Raw genomic sequence first — 25,665 nt, forward strand, 5'->3', positions numbered from 1 at the left:
CGTACAGTGCCTCCAGGGCAAGTTAACCGCCCTTTCTTGATTCATCTCCAGACTCACTGATAAGTGTGCCCCATTCTTCAAACTCCTCAAAACGACTCACAAAAAAGTCATCAGTTGGAACCCAGAGTGTCAGGCGGCGTTCCAGGGCCTGAAGGAATACCTAGCGGCAGTCCCTCTCCTTTCTGTCCCTGTGCAAGGAGAGACACTGTTCATATACCTAGCGGTCTCGGTATCGGCGGTAAGTTGCGCCATTGTCCGGCGGGAAGGCCAGGATGAGCTCCCAGTGTTCTACGCCGGCAGGGGCATGAACGGAGCAGAAACAAGGTATCCTCCCTTGGAGCAACTAGCCCTTGCACTCATCGTTGCCGCCAGACGCCTCCGTCAATACTTCCAGGCTCACACAATCCATGTGTTAACCAATCAACCGCTGAGGCAAGTGCTGCAGAACCCTGAACACTCAGGGCGCCTCAGCAAGTGGGCCATTGAGCTCAGTGAGTTCGATATTGATTACAAGCCAAGAACCGCCATGAAGGGCCAGGCAGTGGCGGACTTCATCGCTGAACTCACCGAGCGTCAGCAGGAACCCGGTATCGAGACAGAGCCCGGAACAGAAATGGTAACCGCTGAGGAAGTAACTCCCCCACAGTCAGATTGGAACCTACATGTGGACGGCTCCGCCAGCGCCAAGGCCAGCGGCGCCGGAGTCATCTTAACAGGACCCGGGGGACTGAACGCGGAGTACGCGTTGAAATTCAACTTCAAAGCTTCAAACAACATGGCAGAGTACGAGGCCCTCATTGCCGGCTTGCTCCTCGCCATTGACTCAGGGGCTGACAGCGTCAACATATTCAGCGACTCTCAATTAGTCGTTAACCAGGTCAACGACAGCTTCCAAGCCAAGGACCAACAGTTAGCGGCATATTTGGGGTACGTCAAAATGTTGCTCAAAAAGTTCAAATTTCACACCATCACACAAATCCCCAGGGAAAAGAACGCCAAAGCAAATTCACTGGCGAGACTGGCAACCGCCCAACCACATCAAAGCCCAGCGGACACAAGGGTGGAGTGCCTTGACAGGCCAAGTATCACAAAAACCCTGGCGGAGATCTTCAGCATTGAGGTCAGTCCCAGCTGGATGGACGAGATCATTGCATACAAACGCAGCGGCACATTGCCGGAGGACAAGGTTCAGGCGCGACAACTCAAGCGGAGAGCAACTCGCTACAACATCCGGAATGACAAGCTTTACCGCCAGGGATTCACCCATCCCAACCTCCGCTGCCTAACCCCGGAGGAGGGAAGAGTTCTTCTAGCGGAGATACACGGCGGAGAATGTGGAAATCACTCGGGCGCCAGATCCTTGGCCAATCGCACAATGCGATATGGCTACTTCTGGCCCACACTTGGTGATGACGCCCGACGGATTTCGAGGTCTTGCCACAAATGCCAACAATTTGCAGATCTCCCACATGCACCGGCAGAACCGCTGTCAATCATCATCGGCCCATGGATTCACTCCACGTGGGGCCTTGATTTGATGGGAAAGTTCCAAACCGCCAAGGGCCAGTTCAAGTACATTATTGTTGCCATCGATTACAACAGCAAGTGGATAGAGGCAGAGCCACTGACGGCAATAACTACCGCCAAGGTAATTCACTTCCTCTGGAAGAACATCTACTGCCGCTATGGTGTCCCACATACAATCATTACAGACAACGGCACGCAGTTCAACAACAAGGAACTCATCTCCTTTACCGCCAACTTGGGCACCAAGTTGAGTTTTGCATCTGTCGCCCATCCCCAAACCAACGGCCAGGTCGAAGCAGCAAACAAGATAATCAAGAAGCTGCTAAAAAAGAAGCTCGACGACGCCAAGGGTTTATGGGCGGAGAAGCTTCCAGAGGTCCTCTGGGCCATCCGGACATCTCCAACTACCGCCACCGGCGAAACTCCTTTTTGTATGATGTTCGGCACAAAGGCTGTCCTACCTGTTGAAGTAACCCAGCCTACCGCTAGGGTCGAAGGCTACTGCCCAGACACCAACGGCCGCGTCAACCTGGACAGGGACCTCCTAGAAGAAAAAAAGACACAAGGCCCATTTGCACAACTTGCAAAACAAAAGGCTGGTATCGCGTTTCTACAACGCCAGAGTCAAGGTCCGGAACCTCCAATTGGGGGACTGGGTAATGAAGGAAGTCATTCCGCCACCAACAAAACTCCGCCCAACTTAGGAAGGTCCATACAAAATTGTGGAAGTCGTTAGCCCAGGCACCTTCTACTTAATGGACAAGGATGGCGTCACGTCGACCCACCCTTGGAATACCGAACACCTTCGGTATTACTACAAATAGTCAGACCGCTACCCAGGAGCATCTTGACTTAGCTAAATTTTTGTTCAATATTTAGCTAAGGGAAGCTACCCAACGGGTACCACCCCACTTTTGTACACGCTGCTCAATCAGCTATCAATGAAGCGAGGAATTATTCAAACCATTGTTACCAAGTCTAGCACTGAGGGCAACTGGCAACGCCAGCAATTGTCAGCGGACCTCGTCCGCTACGTGGTGCACTTGGACCAATCTTAATTCCTTTAATGTTTCATTGATTGACAAAAGAAAAATATAAGTCAAAGTACTAGCAGTACAAACAAATCATAGCAAACACGAATTCAAAACTTCATTTCATTTCAAAGCATTCATCACAAGTTCTTATGCCTCAGCGGCTACAAAAAAAAAGAGAAGAGAATATAATGCGGTTCCAGCTGGCTTCAGGGGTTGCCCTCGGCATCTTCTGCTTCAGCATGCGGCGGCACGATCGCTCGACTCGTTTGATCGGACCCTCAGGCTGTCGGACTTGGGGTCTCTATAGTATCGTCCGCCCGGGTGTGCGCCGCCAGGAATCCAGCACGCGACACCTCCGACGGGGTGGGATTGGGAGTCTGCTGGGACCCTTCCGTCGGATGTATACCACTTTCTCCACTGCCTGAACGGGCGCCTCCCGCTGGGGCAGGCACGACATCTTTCTCCGGCGGGGCATTCTTGGCCGGCGGCGTATCGGGCTGTGACGCTTTGGCGAAGTCGATGGCGCCCTTCCGCTTCAGCATGTCTATGTTCGCTAGGGCCCCAGCCTTCGCTGACTCGGTCATCGCCTTCGCATACTCCGCCGACTGCTTGAATGCTTCAACGGCGGCGGCCGCGGCAGTATCCCCTTCCAGCCGCTTCAGCTCCGTCACCCTGGCGGCGGACTCCCGCTGCACGATAATGAGTTTCTTGTCCTTAGCGGCTATCCGCTCCTGCAGCAGGGCGATGTCCTGCTCCAACTTGGAGACGCGTTCATTCCTCTCCAAGTCCCGATCGATGGCCAAGGTGAGCTTACCGCGGGCGTCGGCGAAGTCACATTCCGCCTTGGCCAGCCGCCTTTTTGTCTCCACCAGCTTCTCCCTCGCCTCCGCCAGCTCCCTCTGGAGGCTTTGAATCTCCTCCCTGAGCTCCCCTTCGACCAGAGGCTGCTTCTTCGCCGCCTCAAACATGTCGTGCAGCCCAGCTGATATCTGACCAAACGCCGAGTTGTAGGGCGATTGGTCAATCGCTGTCGGGCGCGAGATCCCCGCTAGGCCGCCAAACCCCAGCCTTTCGCACAGATGGAAGAGGAACTCCCGCTCACCATCCGTCATAAACTCCGTGTAGGCGGCGAAGGAGTCCAAGTCACTGGCGGCGGGCGCCTCCCCTTCCACCACAGCAGCTTTCGACGGGGCTTGACGGGCATTCTTCTGCTGCCGGACCCCGATAGTCTCCACATCCTCCCCCTCTTCCTCGTCGGGGGAGTCTATCTGCCGGCGCCTCTTCTCAAGCACCCTTGTGTTCCCGCCAGCGGCCCTCGTCACCCTCGCCGGCGGCTCCTCCCTTGGCGCGGTGACAATCCCTGCTGGCTGCACCGGTCTTTCTTTCTGGGAACCACGCCTGTTGGCGGGTACCCTTTCCTTTTGGGCAGCCACTGTTGCGGCCCCCTTTTTGCCGCCTGCCACGGGAACCCCAGCTTGAACGACAGGCAGGCCGTCGGCACCCAGATGGGAGTGGTGCGGCATTGGCAGCACCACAGGAACCTCGGACTGGCTTACCGCCAGGGTCTCGGGGTTCACCAGGGTCTTCTGGGCCGCCAGACCCTCGGCGTACATCGTCTCCAGGAAGTTGTCAACCTCCGCACGATCCATCGCTTTTTCGAAAGCGTCGCGGCTGGCTTTATTGCCTGGCGGTGTTTCTAAAAAAAAAAAAATAAAAATAAAATAAACCAGTCAGTCTGGGCTACTTATTACAAAAAAAGAGAGCAGTATGGCGGAAATTTCTTACCAACGGAACGAGTTAGTTTCTGCTCGACTAACAACTCCCAACCAGTCAGAAGTCGGACGTCCAGCAAGTTGCGGTTCCGCCAACAACCTCTGATCCGCGCCACGCGACACTCCTCCTCGCGCGTTAGGTTGTACCGCAGTCCCGCTGCACAAACACAAGTCGATTAGTAAAAGTACAAGTCTGCAAAATACAAGAACCCGCCAGCTACGTTCAGCGGAAACTAGTTACCAACCTCGGATAGGTTGGAACTCCGAATTAATCCTAAACGTCGGCCCTTCCTCGTTCGCCCCAGCCTGATACTCCCACCCCTCTGTGGCGACGCAGAAGGTCCCCCGCCAGTAGGACATTGAATCCCTTAGATTCTCGATCAGCTTGGGCGCTCCCTGGCGGCGGCTCAGGTTCACTTGCCCTCTGCAACTGATAGGAGCATTTTAAAGTGGTATTTTAATAGTTAATTCCTCACATTTTGCTTAGTTAATTCCTTAACGAATCGATTTTTAACTCAATTTCTATTTTCTTAGGTACATTGGAGTAAATGATGGTGAAATGAGCATTAGGTCCACACTTACCTATAAATGGTGGAGAAAAATGGAAATGTACTAAAATGTCAATTTTACACATTTTCCTACTCCGGCTAGGAGAAACCAAGCCAAGCAAGGAAGAAGGAGCGGCCGCCGGACCAAATGAACTTCAAATGAGCTGAAACTTTCCAGATCCATTCTACACATCCTAAGGATCATTTCTTATGAAGAGTGCCAGAGCTATAATTGAGTGGAAGGCCTTCAAACTGTCAGCCCAATTTCCTGCAGAAGCAAAACTGGAAAACTGGACCTGTAAGAGGTCCAGCAGCATTTCCAGCCCAAAGGCATGGAAATAAATTCTGAAATTTTACCAAAATGATCTACACTCATGGTAGATCATTTCATATGAAGAAGTCACGAGCCAAAACTGAATTCCTGTTGGAGAAATAATTGAAGGAATAAAAGGGCAGAAACTGACCTAAAACAGCTCAACACCACATGTTCAAGTTTCCTACCCACATGAAGAAAGCTAGATGCTTTTCTCTTTTTCCTTGGATATATTTTTCTGCTCCAATAGATCATCATCACTTCCATACTTCTGCACCTTCATGCCTTGCTTTCATTTCATCATTACTCCATCTTTTCCATATTTTACAAACCACTTTCATTATTTTTCTTCCATTTATCATTTCACTCTTCTTTTTCTTCCCTATATAAACACCTTCTCCTCTCACTCTAAGTACATTCCTTCATCCATTTCATCTTCTTTGTCTCTCCATTTCCATTCCATTTTTCTCTCCATTCTCTAGTTGCAAAATTCTGCGTTTTCAAGTAAGAAGAAGAAGAAGAAGAAGGAGCCGGGAATATCATATCCTCCATCGTCCACCTTGAAGGCTTGCTTCCAAGATTCAAGATTTCAACGTTTCAAGCACTCCATCTCCATCTCCAACTCACGGTGTAATTCATTCTTTTTCCTTATTTAATTTCGTAGGAATTTGTTTCTAGTTACCAATAACATTAAGGGCAAAGTTTAAGCCCAATTTCTATGTTTGAATAAAAATTGTGATTTCTTTATGTTGATTTTTATGTTGCTTATGTGAGATTGCTTAATTGATTTTGGATTACGGAAAACTTTTATATGTACGTGTTCTTTGATGGCCAACTTAGGATATATGCATGTAATTGGTGCTAGATTTAAGTAGTAAAGGCTTTGGACAAAAGTCGAAATCAATTAAGGAGGATTGCAAATAGATGGACTTTTTCATACTAGGTTGTGCACTTTGGTTGACATCCTTTCTTTGTTCTTCATGCATTGAATGTGTTCTTGATTAGCTAGTTTTCTAGACTATGATTGCATGTTCAATAGGTTTAATTTAGGTGCTTTCACTTAGATTAAATATTCAAGGAAAGTAAAATATGGGAAATCATTTGCTTTGAATGTTTCACATGGTCAACTTATTTCTCATGACATAGATAATCAACTATAGGAATTGTAATTGGATTTCATTCATATGATTGTAGTTTTGATCTTTGTTTCTTGTGTTCCACCCTTGTATATGTGTTTTTACACTTTCTTTATTTCATTTAATTGTAATTCCAATTCTATAATCTCAAAACCCCCCTTTTTATATTAACTTGTATATATTTTTATTCTTTATTTTATTTTTGTACATAATACTTTTTACTTTATTATTTTAATTCTTTATTTGTTTTTTTTTGACAATGACAGGTGTACCCTCAATCCCCGGAATAGAACGATCCCTATTTGCTTATACTACTAACGATGTTTTCAGGGTTAAATTATGCGCTTGCTTTGAGCGTATCAATTTTTGGCGCCGTTGCCGGGGAATTGAAAAATCACTTGTTTTTGTTTATAATTATTGTATATAAACTGTTTGAAACTTAGTTAATTAATTACTTAGGTTGTTTTTTTTATATTGTTGAACACGAGTTTTAATTGTAAGTTGTAAATTGAATGGAATAGGTGAAGTCGTGTTTATTAATATTGGCCTAAACCCCTTATTGGTACCTAGTTCAGGTCCCTTAAGGTTGAGGGCGGCCTTTATTAACATTCATTGAACTGTCTAACACACTTAGGACCTTTTACATCCTAGTAAGAATATCCTATGTGAGATGGTGTCTAGGAATGGGACAACGTTCATGACGGGTTTTTGAATCCAGAAGTGCTTATAAATGGGCCTAGCTCATGCCAAAATGGATTTTTCCTCTTGTGTTCGCCCTCCCCTACCTGGCCATTTCAGTAAGGTTGCCCAACGGATGTAGGAGGGACTTTGTGTCTAGACGACTATACTTGGGCCGCACGTCCACTTGATTTACCGCTTGGAATTAGATTTGATATCAATAATGTTTATAACAAAAGAAATACTTGTGCATACTCTTTACGTGTAAATTATTTTGTTGTTTCACACTTTATACTTGTAAAAATACTTTTTTTACGTTTTATACTCACTTGTATACTTAACTTGTGTCTTATGTACAAAATACTTGTTAATTATACTTGTAGTTTGTAATTCATAGTTACTTGTTTTTTTTTTTTTTTGTATTTCTTTGTTAATATTAAGTTACTAACTTTATTTAATGTAGGTACCGTCTGGCTGCAAGACGTAAAATACAAGCGCTGCTTGGGAGGCAACCCAATTCAGAATATAATCAGATTTGCTTTCTCTTCCCCTTTTACTCCTCCATTTTCTTTTTGTTTTAGTAGTTATTTTCGTAAATTCCATCCCTATATGCTTACTTATTTCATTGCATGCTTTTAATTGATTACATTGAGGATAATGCAATATTTAAGTGTGGGGGAAGGGATTTATATTTTTGTCTTTCTTTTTGAGTCCTATAAATATTTTTGAGTCCTATATTTTTTTAAAAAAATAATAATAATAATAAAAAATAAAAAAAAATAAATAAATAAATAAAAATAAATATAAAAAAAATAAATAAATAAATAAAAAAATAAAATAAAATGCATTCATTCAGTCTTATTAAATTCAGCTTTTTACAAAAAAAAAAAAAAAATTAAAAAAAAAAAAATAAAATAAAATAATAATAATAAAAATAATACACTGTACTATGCCAAATCAGCAGCTCCGGAGGAGTTGAGACTGAGCTCAAGGGAAATGCGAGAGCCACCGCCATAACCGCTACCTCCCTCGGAAGTAGTCTTCATGTTGCCAAAGATGTCCTCACCAGGCATGGGGAACAATGGAAGGGTTTCAATCTCCTGGTGATCTCCTCCTCGTTGTTGCAGGGATGTTTGTCCTCCTGTTGTGCCAAAAGAGTTGTACTGGTATTAGTGTTGAAGTGTGAGGAAGAATATGAAACAAAATTTAAATCAAGAAATCCTTCATTACCAGTAGAATCGGTGGAACCAAAGTTGAGATTAATGGATCTACCATCATCAGTAGAACTAGTGGACCCAAAATTGATGTCAATGGATCCACCAGCTGGCCCAAAATTGATGTCGATGGATCCACCAGCACCAGTAGAACCAGTGGACCCAAAATTGAGATCAATGGATCCACCAGTACCAGGAGAACTAGTTCCCATGGGCACTTGAGCAGCCTGATTGCACCTCTCATCTGCTTCTCTCGAGCCCTGACATTCTGGAACCAAAAATAAATGTTCTTGCCCTCAACATGTCCATACTGGTTCAGCTGGAGACAGATCTCGTGAATGTGCTCTGTAGTTGGGCACTTAACTCCCTTGTCGTAGTAAAGATCCTTGAGGATCCTTATTTGATCTGGAGTAGGAACCCACCTGGCACGGCTTCGCCAGAAATCTGTGTTGGCACTACTCCCGGCTGCTTGGTTGTTTCCTCCATCCTCGATTTGTTGCGGGGTTTGTAGCTCCATCAGTTGCAGAGTTCGTGGTTCCATGGTGATGGGTTGAGGGGATGTGAAGATCGAAGAGTAAAGTTGTCAAGTGTTTGAAGGAGTTGTTGTTAAAGGGATTAAGGATGATGATGGTGTGTTGGAGATCTGAAAGTTCAGAGGAAAGATGGGATTGAATCAACTAGATGGGAGAGAAGATTAGAAGAGAAGGATTGAATCGAAGAAGAAATATTTTGAGTTTTGAAAGAAGAGGAAAGCTGAAGAGTTGGGAGAGAGGGGCTGGAACTCAGGAGAGATTTTCGTTCCTTTGGAGTGAACAGTTGCGCCCTCAGAATGCACCTATTTATAGAGCGAGGTGAGCAGATCTCCACCGTTGGATGGACGATTCCTGTGATTCATTCTACGCGTTGGATTAAAGTCGCCCTGAAACCCGGAAAAGTTGTTGGCGCGTGGAGAGCGTGTAAGGGGACCGAGGGAATCTCGAGGCGCTGTGGCAGACAGCTGTAGCCGAAAGCAGATTTGACTGCCGTAAATCACGGAAGGGATAAGCCGTGACACAAGTGGGCCGTACTTGGGCCTGTCTCGGATCAAGGCATCACTGTAGCTGTGGGTGGAGGCCTGATGGGCCGAGTTTCAGAAACAGTTTTGGACATGATGGGCCGAGTTTCTGAAACAGTTTTGGATACGTTGGGCTGGGTTTCTGCAACAGTCTTGGATGTTTTGTGCCGAATTGTTGAAACAGTTGAAACAGTTGGTTTAAATAAAAGGATTGGTATGGATAATAACGTGAGCAGCCGTGCTCGAGTGGTTGAGTGTAAAGTTCGTGTACAAGAGGTCTGAGGTTCGAACCTCGCCTCTCGTTTATTTTTATTATGTTCGTTTATGACATAATAAGTATAAAATTTGTACACATTATATTAAGCACAGCTTGTGCTCCAGTGGTTGGGGACAAAGGTTTCGTGCAGCAGGTTAAGGTTTCGAACCTTGCCTCCCCCGCTTTTTTTATTTATTTATGTCACTCCATCAGAACCCTCCTCCGAAGGCTGAAACCAGCAAGAAGGCTGCCACTCGCCCGCATACTGCTCCTCCAAAGAAGTAAATGGAGGTACAAGTCTAGGCTGAAAGACTTTAAACATTAAGCGCTGCATGGGAGGCAACCCATTTCAACCGTAGCTGTGGAGGAGCCATCAACGCAGATTTGCTCTCTTAAACTCTATCTCCTCTATTACTATTTTCTGATTGTATCTTTGTTATTTGCGTTTTTAGTTTTTGTTTTTAGGTTTTCTTGAGTTAATCATTCCATTCACATGATAATTGTTCATTGCATGCTCTAACTTGTTTAACATTGAGGACAATGTATGATTTAAGTGTGGGGGGAAGGATTAATGCTTGTAGTTAGTTTTTGTCATAAAAAGAAAACAAAATAAAAAATCAGAAAAATCAGAAAATTAAAAAAATTAAATTAAAAAAAAAAAAAAAAAAAAATCGTTAACTTTGTTTTAGGTTTTATATTCATGTTTTGGTTTTTGTTTATCTTTGTTCTTTAGTTTGTTTGTTTTGTTTGTTTGTTGTTAGAGTCAAAATGAATTTTGGGTAAATATCTTCTTCATCGTAGGCGCATCCAATGGGATGTGATGTCTAAAGGTCTAGTTTGGATATGAGAAGTGCTGACAAAGGGTCTCGTCCCCTGTAAATCAAGTGAGCTGAGCTCCGCCAAAATCGTTCCTCTCTTCACCTGGTCATGTTCCAAAGGAGTTACCGAAAGGAGAAGAGAAATATCCCTAAGTCCAAAACGTTTTTTTTCTTGTATGTTGCATCACTTTATGTGTTGTTCTTGTTTTTGTTTTGTTTTGAGTCTTAGGATGCCTTTCAACTGTCTGGGATGATTCTATATCTCTGAAATCATGACTAAAAGAGGATCACAACATTGAGATGATTTTAACATGGTATTCTTTGGTTAATTGAGATATATGAAAAATGTATGCACTTGTAGTGGATATGGATTGCATGACCTTGGTACAGAATATGAGCATGTTAAGATGAGTTGTGATTCATAAAATCCATGTGAGATAATTGAACCATGTCCCTTTTTCTTGGAGTGAAATGAAAAATATATTCTTAATTTCTTGGCGATGTTTTGATGATCTCATTATTCTTTCATCTTGATTGACTGCTTGCCATAGATTAAGTTTAATTGACTAGAGAATGCTAGAATTCGCTCTTGTGCTTGTTGAGACGTGATATCAATACATGGCCCTGATTCTGGAAGGGATAGAGGTTCTCTAGGAATTACCACCATTGCTAAATAAACTTGTGTCCCCATTTGTGCCCGTCGTGGGACCCCCCTAGATAAACCCCTTTGAGCCTACATTAAGCCTTTTCTTTCATCACCCTAAAAATCCTTAACCCCTGAACCTTAGTATAGTGATAATCCTACCCTTTGTTCTAAAAACTTAGTGGAGCTATCTTTTGAGACATACTACATGGGTTTGGTGCTAAGGATGAAGATTGAGAAGAGGTGAAAGTTCAAGTGTGGGGATAGACTTGTCCATAAAGAAAAAGATATGTTGAAGCCGTGAAAAAATGAAAAGAAAAGAGAAAAATTGTGTACGGCTAAAAAGAAAAAGAAAGAAAAAAAATATATATGTTTATGGACTTTCATCCCCCATACTTAGTGATTTTGGAGTTTGCTTTGAATTGAAGGCCCACTACAGAAAAATTTGACCTTTGTCCATTTCACTAGAGTTCAAATGAAGTTTAGAAGGAAGGTTGGGCCCAACATGAAGACATTAGCCCTTTTATTTTACCTCTATGGGTGTGGCGTTTTGAGTTGGTGGATTTCTAGAAGTCTCTCTACATCTGCATGAGCTCTGCTAGGTTTTTAGGATACTTTGACATTCCATACCTTTCATTTCTGAAAACTTTGAGCCTTAGCCCCATTACAACCCTTTGAGAAGACCTTCTTGATCCTTAGCTTAGAATGATCCCTACTTTCTCATACTACTATCTGATGCAAGGTTAATTTTGAGCACTCATTTTGAGCGTATCACCATCACTTACTTCGTTCAAATTAAACTAGAAATATCCACACACCCAATAAGTTTGGGAGTAGAGGAAGTACCTAGAAAAGGCAAGTCATTATAAACAGTTTACACGTCTTTTTCTTTATTTTTTTTTTATTTTTTTTTTTTATGGTTTACTTGTGTACCCTTCCAATTAAATTGATTTTATTCTTATAGTATTTTAATATTGTAAACACAAAAATTCTCTGCAATGAATAAAAGGACACATGTACAAAATAATATATTTTTTTATTAATGAATTTGAGGCTTACAATCTCTCAAGGTATTCTTTAACAATTTCCTTTTATTCGATCTTCGACGTTGGTTTGATCCAAGGGTTGCAAACACTTGATCTTGAATCAAACGGTTGTAGTTTGAACTTCTTTTTGTGTTGGAGATTTGAAGATGACGGATGATTAAGAGCCGTTGAGGCTTGACCTTGATCGGATATGGGCTAAGAGTGGTATCACGTGGTGAACGTTCTTGGGTAATGAAGAATGTGGGTTGAGTGGCCACTTTGGAAGGATATGGTGCGTGTGAGGTAGTGTCCAAAGAGAGGTTCAGTACAATAGGTACGTACGAGAGGCATGTGTTACAAGCCAATTACTTTTCAGATGAGCAATCTGCTGCTTCCTCCGCTCAATGCTCTCATTCACATTTTTGCACGATCGAATGTTGTAGGGATCGGTAGGTAAATGAGTTTGTATGGGATAAATGACACCTCCCTTACGAATTTGCTCGTGATCTCCGTTCAATGCTTTATTCACATCATCGTACGATCGAATGCTGTGGGGATCGGCAGGTAAATGAGTTTGTATGTGATAAATGACACCTCTGCTATGAATTTGCTCACGACAGTGGTTCGTTTGAATTTTGTGGGGCTGCGGGTCACTGTCAACATGCACAATCAGCTCCTTTAATTTGTTAGTTTGTAATCCTATGCCTAAAGCTTAGAGCCTCAGAGTATGGAGTGCTCGCCCATGTCAGCACATTTTTTGTCCGTCCAATTAATTGCAGCAATCTTGAGCGTTCATTAGTGTCAACCTGTAACATACACTCTAAGTTGGGTCATGAGTGGTGTCACGTGGTGAACGTTCTTCGTTTTTTGTAGCAAATGAATTGGCTCATGGTTTTGGCGCTTGTTGATTCTCCACGATCTTGATGAAGAACTTGGTAGAAGATTTTCTTTGTTGACGACTTAAAGACAACAGTTGATTAAGGGCTGCAGAGGCTTGATTTTGATCAGATTTGGACCACAAGGTGAGCGTTCTTTGGCTTTTATAGGGGACTAATCGACACGTGCATTTGGTGCTTGTTGAGGTCTCCACAAGCTTGATGAAGAACTTGGCAGAGTATTTGCTTTGTTGACGATGGATGATCAAAGGCTTGATCTTGATCGGACTTGAACCATGAGCTGTGTCACATGGTGATTGTTATTTGACTTTGATGGTATATGAATTGGCACGTGTACTTGGTGCTTGCTAATTCTCCACGAGTTTAAAGACTTCTGAGCTTGTAGGTGATTTCCCTTCTTTGTCTGAAGTCAGTGAAGGAACCGACTATTTAACAACTCAATGATTCTTCACAGGTTTGAGGATTTCTGAGCTTTTAATTTTTTGAAAGGAAAAAAGATAATTCTATTGCCGAGACAAACAATTTCTGAGCTTTTAGGTGCTTTACTTCGCTTGTCTGAAGTCGCTAAGGTAGAGGAACCGACTATTAGGCAGCTTGACAGTTCTTCATGAGCTTGGAAGACTTCTGAGCTATGAAGTGATTTATTTTATTTGTCTGAAGTCCCTTCTCTTGATTTGAGAAGACGTGTTTATAGTGTCGGCGTCCTCTTCCTCAATTTGGAATGCATTGATGACACGAGATTAATCGCATTCCTTAATGGTGTAAATAAATCAATCAGCTTTAATTAATTGATTTAATTACATTTGTTTAAGGAATATCCTATTAAATAAAATCATAATTAATGCATGATATCAACCAAAATATTCCTTAATTATGTAACAAAATCAATCAGTTTTAATTGACTGATTTAATTATATATATTTGTTTAAGAAATACGCCAATCAATAATGATTTTATCTAGTGCTCGACAATCAAATTTAAGTTGATTGATATTTGCATTTACTGCTTGATTGTAATTGAGATTAACCAATTTAGTTTGATTGATACGTCAAGCTAAGCATCAAGAGTAAATATCTATTTTCACATCACATACTTAACAAATTTTCTCGTATTTTGACACGTGTCACTCTCGAAGCATTTTTAAATTTGGTGATGCATGAGTTACATGTATCATTTGTGGGACCCACTTGCCAGCTGAGCTTTGTTGGTCACAATTTCAAGAATTGACCAATTTATTTAATGAATTTTATTTTCATTAAATTTAATGTGTCTCCAAATATATAAGGGATAATTAAGTAATTTTTTTTTGTTTTGACTAACAATCTCTCTTCTCTTAAGTATAGGATAGATAGATAGAACTAGTTATCAAATACCAATTATTTATTCTTGTCGGGCATGGAGGCGACGTTGTTCGTTGCTCTCGTATAGAGTGCTAGTTTTGTCCCATCATTGGTTTTTTCTTAACTTTCTTCTTATAGCTGGTTTTCAGATAATGTAGCCGATTGTGAACGAGTCTCTTCGATCTCATGCTGCACATTTGATCCAATTGAGACTTGTGTTGTTGGTGGTGTGTGCCTACTCTTTTAGGATGGGTGTAGTGGGACGACATCTGCCGTATTAGTGTAGCTCGATGGTAATGGGTCTGCCCTCAATCCGGAGGCAAACGCTGGCAGTTCGGACATGGTCCGTTGGCTGAAGACTTGTGTTGAAGGTAATAGTTAAAATCTTCCCTTTCATGGTGGAGGCATGGCGTGGATCTAGGTTAGTGGTAATTGTGATGCTAAGGCATCAAGGTTGCGGAAAGATAGTGTTAGCAGCAGCTTTATGCAAAGTTCGATGCAACAATTCACTGACGGGGGTGCTTAGGTTACCTAGGCTATCAAGGTGGTTGGTGTTGCCTATGACGGTAGGGTGGCTATGTCACGCCCCGGACCCAGTGTCGGTGGATTTTAAGCACCTGATCCCGAATCCAAGGTGTGAGTATTATAAAGCAAAATGTAAATAAACTATTCCTTCTAGGCTCGTCCAACCCACTTCGGGTTGTCAAAATCTAAGTACTTCTCTGCAAAAGGAATTAGAGATGGGTGGGTGAGCAAAACCACGCGCTCAGTGAGTAGATCATGTAATATGCCAGTAAAGTCATGTCATTTTACACACGGTAGAAAGTAGTATATCATATACATAACAATTCACAGCAATTCATCACATCACATCATCCCTTCTTATTGATTATCCTTCAATTTAGTGTACCCAAGAGGAACCCTAATGGCTTTCTCTAGTCCTATATCACCATGTGACACATTCTTACCTCGGCATAATCAATCAAGAAGTTCACATGTTCCATGACTAGTCAAACAATATCTCTAGCACATAATATACATAAACTCCGCATATTTCGCAAATAGACATGCTTCACTTGAAAATAGAGAGATATTTCAAAAATAGATAAAATAATGTTTTTCCACTATTTTTGTAGCAAATAAGAATATTTGAAACATATTACACAACACACTTACCTCGACAATACAAATCGCCTCTCAGAATACCGATCGTAAACCGAGCCTCCTAAAACGAGTCTTTGTTGTGAAATTTTAATTAAAACTCGCAAGCGCACGAATCGTCGTTAGTATAGTGTGCAAGTACGAGGTCGTTCCAACTGAGGATTGATAATCAATTTAAACCCTAACTCAATTAATCCAAACACAAAATCACATAAACAATCAAGCAAAAGAAGATATTGATTTTTGGGTTTTTTAATAAACAAATAATTTGAGAATTAAAGAAACAAACAAATAAACAAATAATGATAAAACCTAGGGTTCTAAATCAACCACTAACAATCCTATTTATGTTTCAATGCAATTAACAGATTCTTTTATTTCTTTAGATGATAATTCCCGTATCTAAGTCCTTCTCAGGTACTCTAGACCATAGTTTTCCTTAAGTGTATGATGCTTTCCCTCTCGGGTAAAGATCTTATATCCTAACTATGCAGTTTATCATTCTCAGGTATAAATTTAACATGCAAGACTCATTACGTTTTAGAAAACAAGGGAATCAAGCAAACCATTAGTCTTTCTCAAGTAATAATGTAATTTACCACACTTAATCACAAGAAGCTAATCAAATTATATTGCATCTCTGCTTCAAATTTGTCTTCCAATTACTATATGCAAAGCCCTAAGGTGATCAATCAAAGAACTTAAACATAAAGCATCAATTCAAATAGTGATTAAGCATTCATCATAAAGAAACTATAAATTCATCAATAAAACATCAAACTATATAAACAATCATGATAGGGCATCATTCTAACCCTAGAAAAAGGTTTAGCAAAAGATAACTAAATAAAACATAGGAAAAACATAAAAAGAATGGAAGGGGAAAAGAAAGGGAAGATGGATGAGTCGTCTCTGCTCCTTAGGCATCTACATTGTGCTCCCGAGACTCTTTTCTCATGTAAATTCGTGCTCCCTTATATAGGGAAGATTTCTGCTCATCTTTGGCTTCATGTTTCCTTGTAAAACTTGGGTTTAGATTCATTTCTTCATTTGGAATGGGAAAACCTTGAAATATCTCTTGTAGAAGTAGGAATAAGTTCATCATTGAATCCTCATCTGAATTAACTTCCTTGAAACATTAGGATTGATGCTCTTGTGCCACGGAACTTGAGTTCTCCACGAATGGTTGTAAATTCCCGAGCAGATTTCCTGTCCGACCTATCTTCACTCAAATAATCATAACTTGCTCTAGAAGAATCGAAATCAAGATCCGTAAAATTCTACAGAAAGTTAACATCTGTAGCTTTCCAATGATATAAGGCTCATTGTCTGATTCGATCTGAGTATTTCCCAGTAATTCGAGGAAGTTGGATGTTCTGCACAGACAGATTCTGGGACCTGGGCGTCTTTTAATCCTAGTTAGCTCATTTTAACTTCTTTTCTTCTCTTTATGAGACAAACCTACAAAAACACTATAACAACATAAATGACTCGAAATAAGGAGGACTAAGCATAAATACTAAGATTAAGAGGCAAAGAAATATAGGAAAATATGAGCACATCAGTCTTCTAGAAATAACCATTGGATCTAACTCAAACCTCCATGGATAGAAAGAGGGCATCAAGACGAATCAATAGTTTTTTGCTGATCCTGAAATCAGAGTTACAGATCAAAAGTTATGATCCGCCGAAATTTTAAAAAGAGAAAACTAGAAAGAGAAAAGAAGAGAGAAAGTAGAGAGAGAAATCTCTCCGAAAATTGGTATGGTAGAAATTGTAGGCTAGTTTCCTATCTATAGAAAAAGAGAACAAATAGAAATATGTCATGTGTCTAACTGTTAATAAAGCTTGTGACATTTGTCAAGCTTCCATCACTTTTCTTACTTCCACTGGTGTGACTTGACAAATGTCCAAATGACTCATGTGATTGTAACTAACACGTTAGGCTGCTACTCTTTGTAACTAACTAAACCCTTTAACCAATGGGAAGGAGACACGTCACCAAATAATCACTTTATATCCGAACTTCAAAAATTTCTTAAAAATAGCTCGGGAACTAAAAAATTCACCAAAAAATGCTGCGAACTCGTGGCGACCTCAACTTTCCATTTCCAACCTCGAAAGTAAAATTTGAGCGACTTCAAAATTCAGGATCTCACAGGCTACGATGAGTGTAGTTGTCGGCGGTGTTGTAGAAGTTGTGAGAACTCGTTTAGGGTTGTTGTCATCATACTTGATTGGATTGGGCCCCACTTTTTGGATGGTATTATGGACTTGTAGAGCATGCTTTATCACTGGGCCTGCTTTTTTTTTTTTTTTATTGTTTTTACTTCAGGCCTTTAGGTTTGTAGATATTCCCAAAAAAGCTCACTTTCCGTAAGGTCTTGAGGATTAAGGATAAATGAGCGAGTGAATTTGATGTAGTTGGTTCAAACTTTGGTAATGTCTGGTTACTTGAAACACATCGCTATCCAAGACATCTTTACTTAGAGGGCACATTTACTTACTTGAAATGGGAGGAAATTGTTACGAGGTAAAAACATACATGTGTTTACTAACACATAAAGGAATCAGAATGATTCCGAGTAAAAGAATTCCTACGTTTACTAACACATGAATGAATCACAATGGATGTAGGTCCCACCTCCTTATCAGGAATCAAATTCCTGAGTACATGAAGGAATCATAATGGATGTAGGTCTCACCTCCTTATCAGGAATCGATTCCTGAATACTAAGGAATTTGATTACGAATGGGGGACATGGGGCTTCCGGAATCAATACTAATTCCTTTCATCTCTCGTTCCACTTGTTTCCGATTCATGATTATTTTCCATTCCAATTAAGTAAACGTGCCAAGAGTTTCTAATTTTTCTAGGTGTGTGAGTAGCGACTCGATTCTAACGCACCTCATTAAATTCTACCTACTATTTTAATGGATAGACATTACCTTCAATAAAAAAATCGAATAATCTTTGATACTTTGGGGTCGGTACTCGGTATCTTTCACACTATTTCTCGTTTTTATCAAGCAAATAGAAGCAATTAAATAGAAGCGAGTAGAGTCGGACAGTGACTGAGAGACCAAGGAGAAGAAGAGCCAAGGCCGCTGAGCTTTCACGGTTTCCACTACTCCTCTCAATTCTGGCTTTTTGTTTCTTTTTCTCAATGATCTAATAATTCTGAATGTCTGTCTGATCCTTGTTTGTGTTGGAATTTTTCTTCACATTCTCAGCTTGAAGGAAAACACACCACTCAATTTTGAATTTTCCAATAATCATTCCGCCCAGGTAACATCAAATCTCGCTTGTGTCTACATCAATCTAAAATACAATTTTGGCAACTCTCACTTTTCACCAAAATTGGGATGAGATTTTTTTTTTTTTTTTTTTAATTAATGGTGATGTAATGACCAGATAAAATGCAAGCGTCAACTTATGGTTCGATCAGAGAGAAGTTGGTTTTGGGGGTCCAAGTCAAACAGCAAAGGAAGGTGTTGGGGTCAAGTACAGGGTTAAAGAATCTGTGTATGACAGATAAGGCCACTGGCTTTGGTGGATTGAAGCTCACTTCTGCGGCTATGGGAGCCAACCTTGGACGTCTTGATGGGATTTCCATGACTTCCTTGAAACCCAGATCAGTCAAGGCTCACGCTGCTTCTGGTATGGTTTGTTCTTTGTGTAACTTGCTTTCGCTACTTAAACTCTACTACTTCTTGCTGTCGCTACTTAAATTGTATAGTGCAAATTCGGTTTCGTACGTATTTACATGAAATTGTTAACTGTGTAAGATTCTCCATATGCCGCGGAACAAGATTCTCCATATTTACTTGAATTGCTAGTGTAAACTCTACTACTAGCAGCTATATCGTATTATTTCTGGAATGCATCAATTTAGTAATTGGATTTTAATACCCAACTTAGCAGTTATGCTTTGGTGTTGATTTGTTTCTGTTCTTACCTCTACTTTACAATGTTCAGGTGCAGATGGAGACGTTGAGAATCTTGTTCCTCCGAAGCCTCAGGTCAAATCTTCTGGAATAGTGTTGCCATTTGTTGGTGTTGCCTGTCTTGGAGCCATTTTATTTGGTTATCATCTCGGGTATGATTTAAGTTGATAAAGAAATGACTTCCTCTGCTATCATACATAATTCAGCCTGTTCATTTACATAATGCATTCAAATTGGTCTGCTCAGACAATATGCATGCATTGTGCATTCAAATCGGTGTGGTCAGAAGATATGTATGCAGTCATGACTGTTAAGTTTTCTCTTTCCTGTTCTATTTTTGCCATGGAGTCAGAGCTGAGTGTATAATTTAAGACCAAGCCTTCTCTTTCTACAATAGTTCAGTTGTATAACTTGGTCGTATGCGAGTCTTATGGTGGCATCTGCCTGTCTTCTCTGCAGGGTGGTAAATGGTGCTCTTGAGTACCTGTCGAAGGATCTTGGTATTACTGAAAACGTTGCATTAAAAGGCATGTCCAATCTTTCTGTTTGATTAAATCTGAGAAAATATCTTAAACATTACTAAATTTTTTGTTTTTTTTGCTTGTTTCTTTTTCTTCTTAAGTTCTTATATATTTATGATTCATGTAGTGTGATGGAGCACATGTTCTAATTTCTGCAATATATTGCCAAATTAACAACAGACTGTCGAATGGTGTTATATATATATATATATTGTTCCATTGGATACAATACATTGGAAAAGTATTTTTGCAAATATATCTTTTTGGTATTTCAAAGCCTTGCTATATTTAGCAATTTGCGACATATATAATGTGACTCTTCAACTAAAATTGTTTTGATTGTGATGTTTCCTTGCAAGAATGTATAGTTCATTGTTTCCACCTTATGCCTTATGCAGGGTGGGTGGTTAGCACACTTCTAGCTGGTGCCACAGTTGGATCTTTCACTGGTGGAACATTGGCTGACAAGTTTGGGAGAACTAGAACTTTTCAACTTGATGCAATTCCACTAACGATTGGAGCATTTTTATGGTCTCTGTTTTGTCTTGGATTACGAGTTATGATCTCCGATAAAAACATTAGAAACTGATTAATAGTTTTTTTTTTTTTTTTTTTTTTAATATTTCAGTGCCACAGCACAGAGTGTGGAGCAAATGATAGTTGGCCGCTTACTTGCTGGCATTGGAATCGGCATCTCATCGGCTATTGTCCCACTTTACATTTCTGAGGTAATGTTAATGTTTATATGATATATATATAATGATATCTGATTCTTGTCTTTTTATATACTAACTGACCAACACTATGTTCTCTTGGTCAGATCTCCCCAACTGAAATTCGGGGCGCACTTGGATCTGTAAACCAGCTTTTTATATGTCTTGGAATCCTTGGAGCACTGGTGGCTGGATTACCTTTATCAGCAAATCCGTTATGGTATCATCCTTGCATTTTTTCTGCTCCTTTTAAATGATTTGTGCATGTGCATGTGATAGAGGATTGTATGTCTGTGTGCCTTTTTTGGTACATTAGCATAAAAAAATTAAAAAAAACAATTAAAGTGAACGGAAATAATTTGAGCGTAAAAGTCTATTCAAAAACATCGCTCGCCGTAAAATATGAAGAGGTAAGAGAGCTGGCCTCTTTGTTGGTGGCATTAGAAAGAGTTCATTTGGTTGATTCCAAACTGGATGCAAGGAGATGGAAGCCGGAGTCAACTGGGAAAGTCCATGAACTGTTTAAATTTCTATTTTTTAATATTCAAAATTACTTTTTAAATATTGCAATTACCACATGGGGTATACGTGGGATTATCATTTTCATAGTCAATGAATGGGCTCTAAGGATGCCATGTCACGTCAATGGACGGAAAATTGGATAGGAAATGCTGAAATTGATGGAGTAAAACAATTTATGGCACGAACAGAGGAAATTGCCAAAGTTAGGGTAATTTGGAGATAATGCCGGAAATGAATGATCCATGTTGCATTTATGTGAGATTGGTAGAACATATGGTAGACTGTAGGTACAGTTTAGGTTTTTATAATTTGGCAATAATGCCTGAAAAGAATTATAAATACATACCTGAGTTTTATTTTGCATTTATGTGAGACTGTTGGCGGAAAGCTGAAAATAATAGAAAAATATATTATTCTTATTCAGAAGCTCAAATGAATATAGAATTTTTTTGAAGTTGTAACATTGGTTGATAAGTTATAATTTGTCACTGAAGCCAAATTAAACATTTTTGGTTGAGTTATCGATGTTTATATAGTAATAACCATTTTTTTATTTAGTCCATAGCTTTTTTAATATCATCAGTGAATGAATGGATTATCACTATGTTAAGTATTCATGAGAATTGAGTATATCAAAGTAATCAAACCATGTCTAAGAACCTTGGTAGTATGGTTCTCTATGTTTTTCCTATGTTTGGTATATTTCTGTCTCTCTCTCTCAATTCACCCTATTTATTCTTTATTAGGTGGAGGACAATGTTTGGTATTGCAATAGTTCCCTCTGTTCTATTGGCTTTAGGAATGGCTGTTTCACCTGAAAGTCCTAGATGGCTCTTACAGGTTTTCAAGATTGTGTATCAATATATGCAAAGTTGTCATATCTGAATTTATATTATGTTTTAAGCTGTAAATCGTTTTCAGAAGAAGTGCTTAGCAGTGCTTTTTTTTTTTTTTTTTTTTCTGCAGCAAGGAAAAACTTCTCAGGCTGAAAAGGTTATAAAAACATTATACGGAAAAGAGAGAGTAACTGAGGTGATGCATGACTTAACATCAACAAGTCATGGATCTGCTGAACCCGAAGCAGGCTGGTTTGATCTGTTTAGTAGCCGCTATTGGAAAGGTTTGCCTAGTTCTTAGAATTCATGTTTTTGTCATGCGTTTCTTTTTCTTTCTTGACATCTATGTGTTTGTACAGTTGTTAGTGTTGGTGCGGCACTTTTCTTGTTCCAACAGTTAGCTGGGATAAATGCTGTGGTTTATTATTCCACTTCTGTTTTCCGCAGTGCTGGCATAACATCAGATGTTGCAGCAAGTGCTCTCGTTGGAGCAGCAAATGTCTTTGGTTAGTTTCGAAGTTTGGAAAAATTATTATGTTGTCATAGTGTTTTCTCAAACTGTGGATTATCTCTTAACAGGCACAGCTGTTGCATCATCACTGATGGACAGACAAGGAAGGAAGAGTCTTCTCCTCATTAGTTTTGGAGGAATGGTAATATTATCTTCATCACAGATTTGTTTCATTGTTTGAAGTAAATGAATGCCATTTTCACTTGATATACAAGTAAATATATATGTAAACACTTCCAATGTTGTCCAATGATTTTGAGCCATTACTTTTCTGAACCCCATTCAAGATCACCCATTAGAGTTTATGGTTCAATAATTCATCCAACTGTGATCTAAAGGATATAAAAATACTGTATCTTTTTAGAAACATTTTGGGATTCATAATAATTAAATGGCTATAATCGATCTGGCTGATAAAAGATGATGATCCTTGAAGGGAAAATAAGTTAATTTAGGTCCCTTGGTCAAATAGTTTGTGATAAAATATTTTCATTGTCCAATGCAATCAAACTTGCTTTGGCTGTGTCAATTATTTAATTGTGAATGGGAGAAGTATCTGTTTTCGCATGTGTACTGATTAACTCTCTTCTTTTTTTGTTGTTTGTTTGTTTTTTAGGCTGCTTCAATGTTGCTGCTTGCTTTGTCTTTCACTTGGAGTGTTTTGGCTCCATATTCTGGCACCCTGGCTGTCGCTGGGACTGTTCTGTAAGTTAGAGGTTTCTTTTGTAAATAGCACCATGCTCTTCTGTTTGATGTTCATGTTCGAATCTAAACACCGTTCTCATTTTGATCAACAGCTATGTATTGTCCTTTTCACTTGGCGCTGGTCCTGTGCCTGCTCTTCTTCTGCCAGAGATATTTGCTTCAAGAATCAGAGCAAAAGCAGTTTCTTTGTCATTGGGCATGCACTGGGTAAGTAAATATAGAAAATGCATATTTTTTTGAAGTGAGATGGTACCCTTCTAATCAATATCTTAGAAGGATAATTTTTTTCCACTCAACGGCATACTTCCTTTTTTTTTTTTTTTTTTTTTTTTTTTTAAGAATATCAAATGGTGTACTTGGTAGATACATTAATGATTGAAAAAAAAAATTAATGATTGGAACAGAAAGAACTCTACTGCAAAGGCTGCATTCGGTTATGTATGTATGAATTCACATATACATGTATGCATACAGATAATATACAGATCTTGTGTGCCTGTTTAACTAAATGGCTAATTACTTTGGGATAAAAACTGAATGAAATGTGCTCTAATTCTTCCTCAATCAACATCTGTTATCTCATTTATGAACTTGAATTTTCATTCTGTATTATCAGATATCAAACTTCGTCATAGGCCTGTATTTCTTGAGCTTTGTAACCAAGTTCGGGATCAGCTCAGTGTATCTGGGATTCTCGGCTGTTTGTCTGCTTGCGGTCTTGTACATAGCTGGTAATGTTGTTGAAACTAAAGGGCGATCTTTGGAGGACATAGAGCGTGCCCTTAGCGTTCCAACCTGATTATGGTACAGTTTTTGATTTTGACCCATGAGGATAAGTAATAACCTGTTGTTAATAAATCCTGTTGATAATAAATAATACTTATGATATTTTGTTGTCTCAAGTAAGTTTAAACTACTTATTCCTTTTTACTATTATCCTTAAATAAAATTCCATTTCTTCTCCTTCCTATTTCTCTACAACTTGTTATCATCTATATTCCGAAAATTGCTAATCCGAGCCGTTAGGATTTTCTATTTATTTTCTGTTGCTCAACATGTCAAGCCTAGATTCCATTACTTTGATTTGATGACAACGATGTCATGGTGTTTTCTTTAACTTTTATGTTTTTAAAACTAATTATCTTAAAGAATTTTAGGGTAGTTTTATGTTGTGCTTATTTACTATGTTATAATGTCAACATAGTTTATAGATACACCTCTAGGGTTTGAGAGAACGCCGCCCTTATGGGTGGTCGTTTCTGCAACTTTCTCCATCTCCGATGGAGAACTATGTCGGCACATCCCTTGGTGTCGTATACCTCAAGCGCGGTGCAAACCGTCTCTTCTTTTCTTCCAATTTGCTTTTCAAAAGCGTGGTCTAAGACTCCTCTTGCGGCGGCAGACTGCGATGTTTTCCCTCTCTCTCAGGTCTTCACAACTTGGGATTCAAGGCTGAGTTCGATCTGGGCAAGTGGTCGGCGACCTTCTGATGGGATATCAGAGGTTTTGGGTCGGATCCGGATATGGGATCTAGGGACTATGCGGACTTCTTGGAATTTTGGTCGTGACTCTTTGGAATTTATGGGAGTAGGGCTGTGGGAGGGGCTCGAGATGGGCAGGTTTTCGACCCAGATCGAAGTGCAGTTGTTGGAACGGCCGCGGGTGTTGGAATGGTTTTCTGGTTTCTGGTTCCCAGATCGGACCAGAGGGAGTTCGCGACCAGAGATTTCATGTCAAAGACCGACGGCGGTGCAGCAGTCCGTGGGTGGTGGCGCTTGGAGTCGTGTGGACGAAATCGGGACGAGAGATTTACGGCGTTGCAGATCTGGAAGGGTGGCCGGACGTCGGGCTGAAGCTAGGGTGCCCAGATCAGATTATGTTGGGCCTTGGCCTTTGTCAAGTTTGACCCGTCAGACTTGACCTTGGATTCAGGCCGGATTTGGATCCGCATTTGGGACCCATGACGTAATCAAATCCGGATCTTGGTTCCGAGACAGCTGCTCATTTTGATCTAGTATTTGTTCTGGTTCTTGGGAGTTCGATTGCTAATTTACGAGTTTCTGACACCCTCGGTTACTTTCGAACTCTCAGTGAGCGAATCACCTCTCCTAGGTGATCATATCACCGGTTACGGCTACGGTTACAGTTACTATTACATTTACACTGCTCTCGTGACATATGCAGTGCAACATCAAGTCACATGGTTACCTTTCATTCTAGATGCGTATGTGCATCTTGTTATCTTTTATTGTTTTCCTACATTACAGATGCGTCTGTGCCTCTTGTTATGTTTTTTCGTTTATCTTTCGATGTTTTTGCATCGCTCTATGTACTTCTCAGTTTCACTTAATATAGTTTGTCGTCTTTCCCATAAAAAAAAAAGGAATTTTAGGGTACAAAATCACAAAATTTTGATAAATATATATGAAATTGAAAATGCTACTATAGGTCGAGGGATTAATTAATCCTTACATAAAATGATCTTTGGTGATCC

The 25,665-nt window shown here is 40.3% G+C and overlaps 1 protein-coding gene and 1 long non-coding RNA gene across 2 annotated transcripts; both read left to right on the plus strand.

The window, feature by feature from the left end:
• The first annotated feature begins 4,772 nt into the window (after positions 1 to 4,772).
• LOC133723904 (uncharacterized) lies at positions 4,773 to 11,279 on the plus strand. The gene is made up of 2 exons (XR_009853333.1): positions 4,773 to 5,824; positions 6,597 to 11,279. It is a non-coding gene; the product is annotated as an uncharacterized LOC133723904 (long non-coding RNA).
• Positions 11,280 to 18,431: 7,152 nt separating this feature from the next.
• LOC133721854 (plastidic glucose transporter 4) lies at positions 18,432 to 24,134 on the plus strand. Its single transcript, XM_062148598.1, has 15 exons — positions 18,432 to 18,536; positions 18,650 to 18,704; positions 18,831 to 19,076; positions 19,395 to 19,515; positions 19,823 to 19,890; positions 20,283 to 20,415; positions 20,513 to 20,612; positions 20,705 to 20,817; positions 21,866 to 21,959; positions 22,086 to 22,239; positions 22,315 to 22,461; positions 22,535 to 22,608; positions 23,083 to 23,171; positions 23,264 to 23,378; positions 23,788 to 24,134. The coding sequence occupies exons 3-15, from the start codon at positions 18,836 to 18,838 to the stop codon at positions 23,968 to 23,970; spliced, it is 1,632 nt and encodes a 543-aa protein (XP_062004582.1). The 5' UTR covers positions 18,432 to 18,536; positions 18,650 to 18,704; positions 18,831 to 18,835; the 3' UTR covers positions 23,971 to 24,134.
• The last annotated feature ends 1,531 nt before the right edge of the window (positions 24,135 to 25,665 follow it).

This window comes from Rosa rugosa, chromosome 7 (assembly GCF_958449725.1).
Source record: "Rosa rugosa chromosome 7, drRosRugo1.1, whole genome shotgun sequence".
NCBI lineage: Eukaryota > Viridiplantae > Streptophyta > Magnoliopsida > Rosales > Rosaceae > Rosa > Rosa rugosa.

What these genes read in the sequence shown, in the direction of transcription:
- LOC133721854 (XM_062148598.1), top strand. Translation starts at nt 18,836, where the DNA reads ATGCAAGCGTCAACTTATGGTTCGATCAGAGAGAAGTTGGTTTTGGGG. An exon ending in ACGATTGGAGCATTTTTATG is followed by an intron (nt 20,416 to 20,512) that starts GTCTCTGTTTTG and finishes TTAATATTTCAG; the next exon opens with TGCCACAGCACAGAGTGTGG. An exon ending in TGGAGCAGCAAATGTCTTTG is followed by an intron (nt 22,462 to 22,534) that starts GTTAGTTTCGAA and finishes ATCTCTTAACAG; the next exon opens with GCACAGCTGTTGCATCATCA.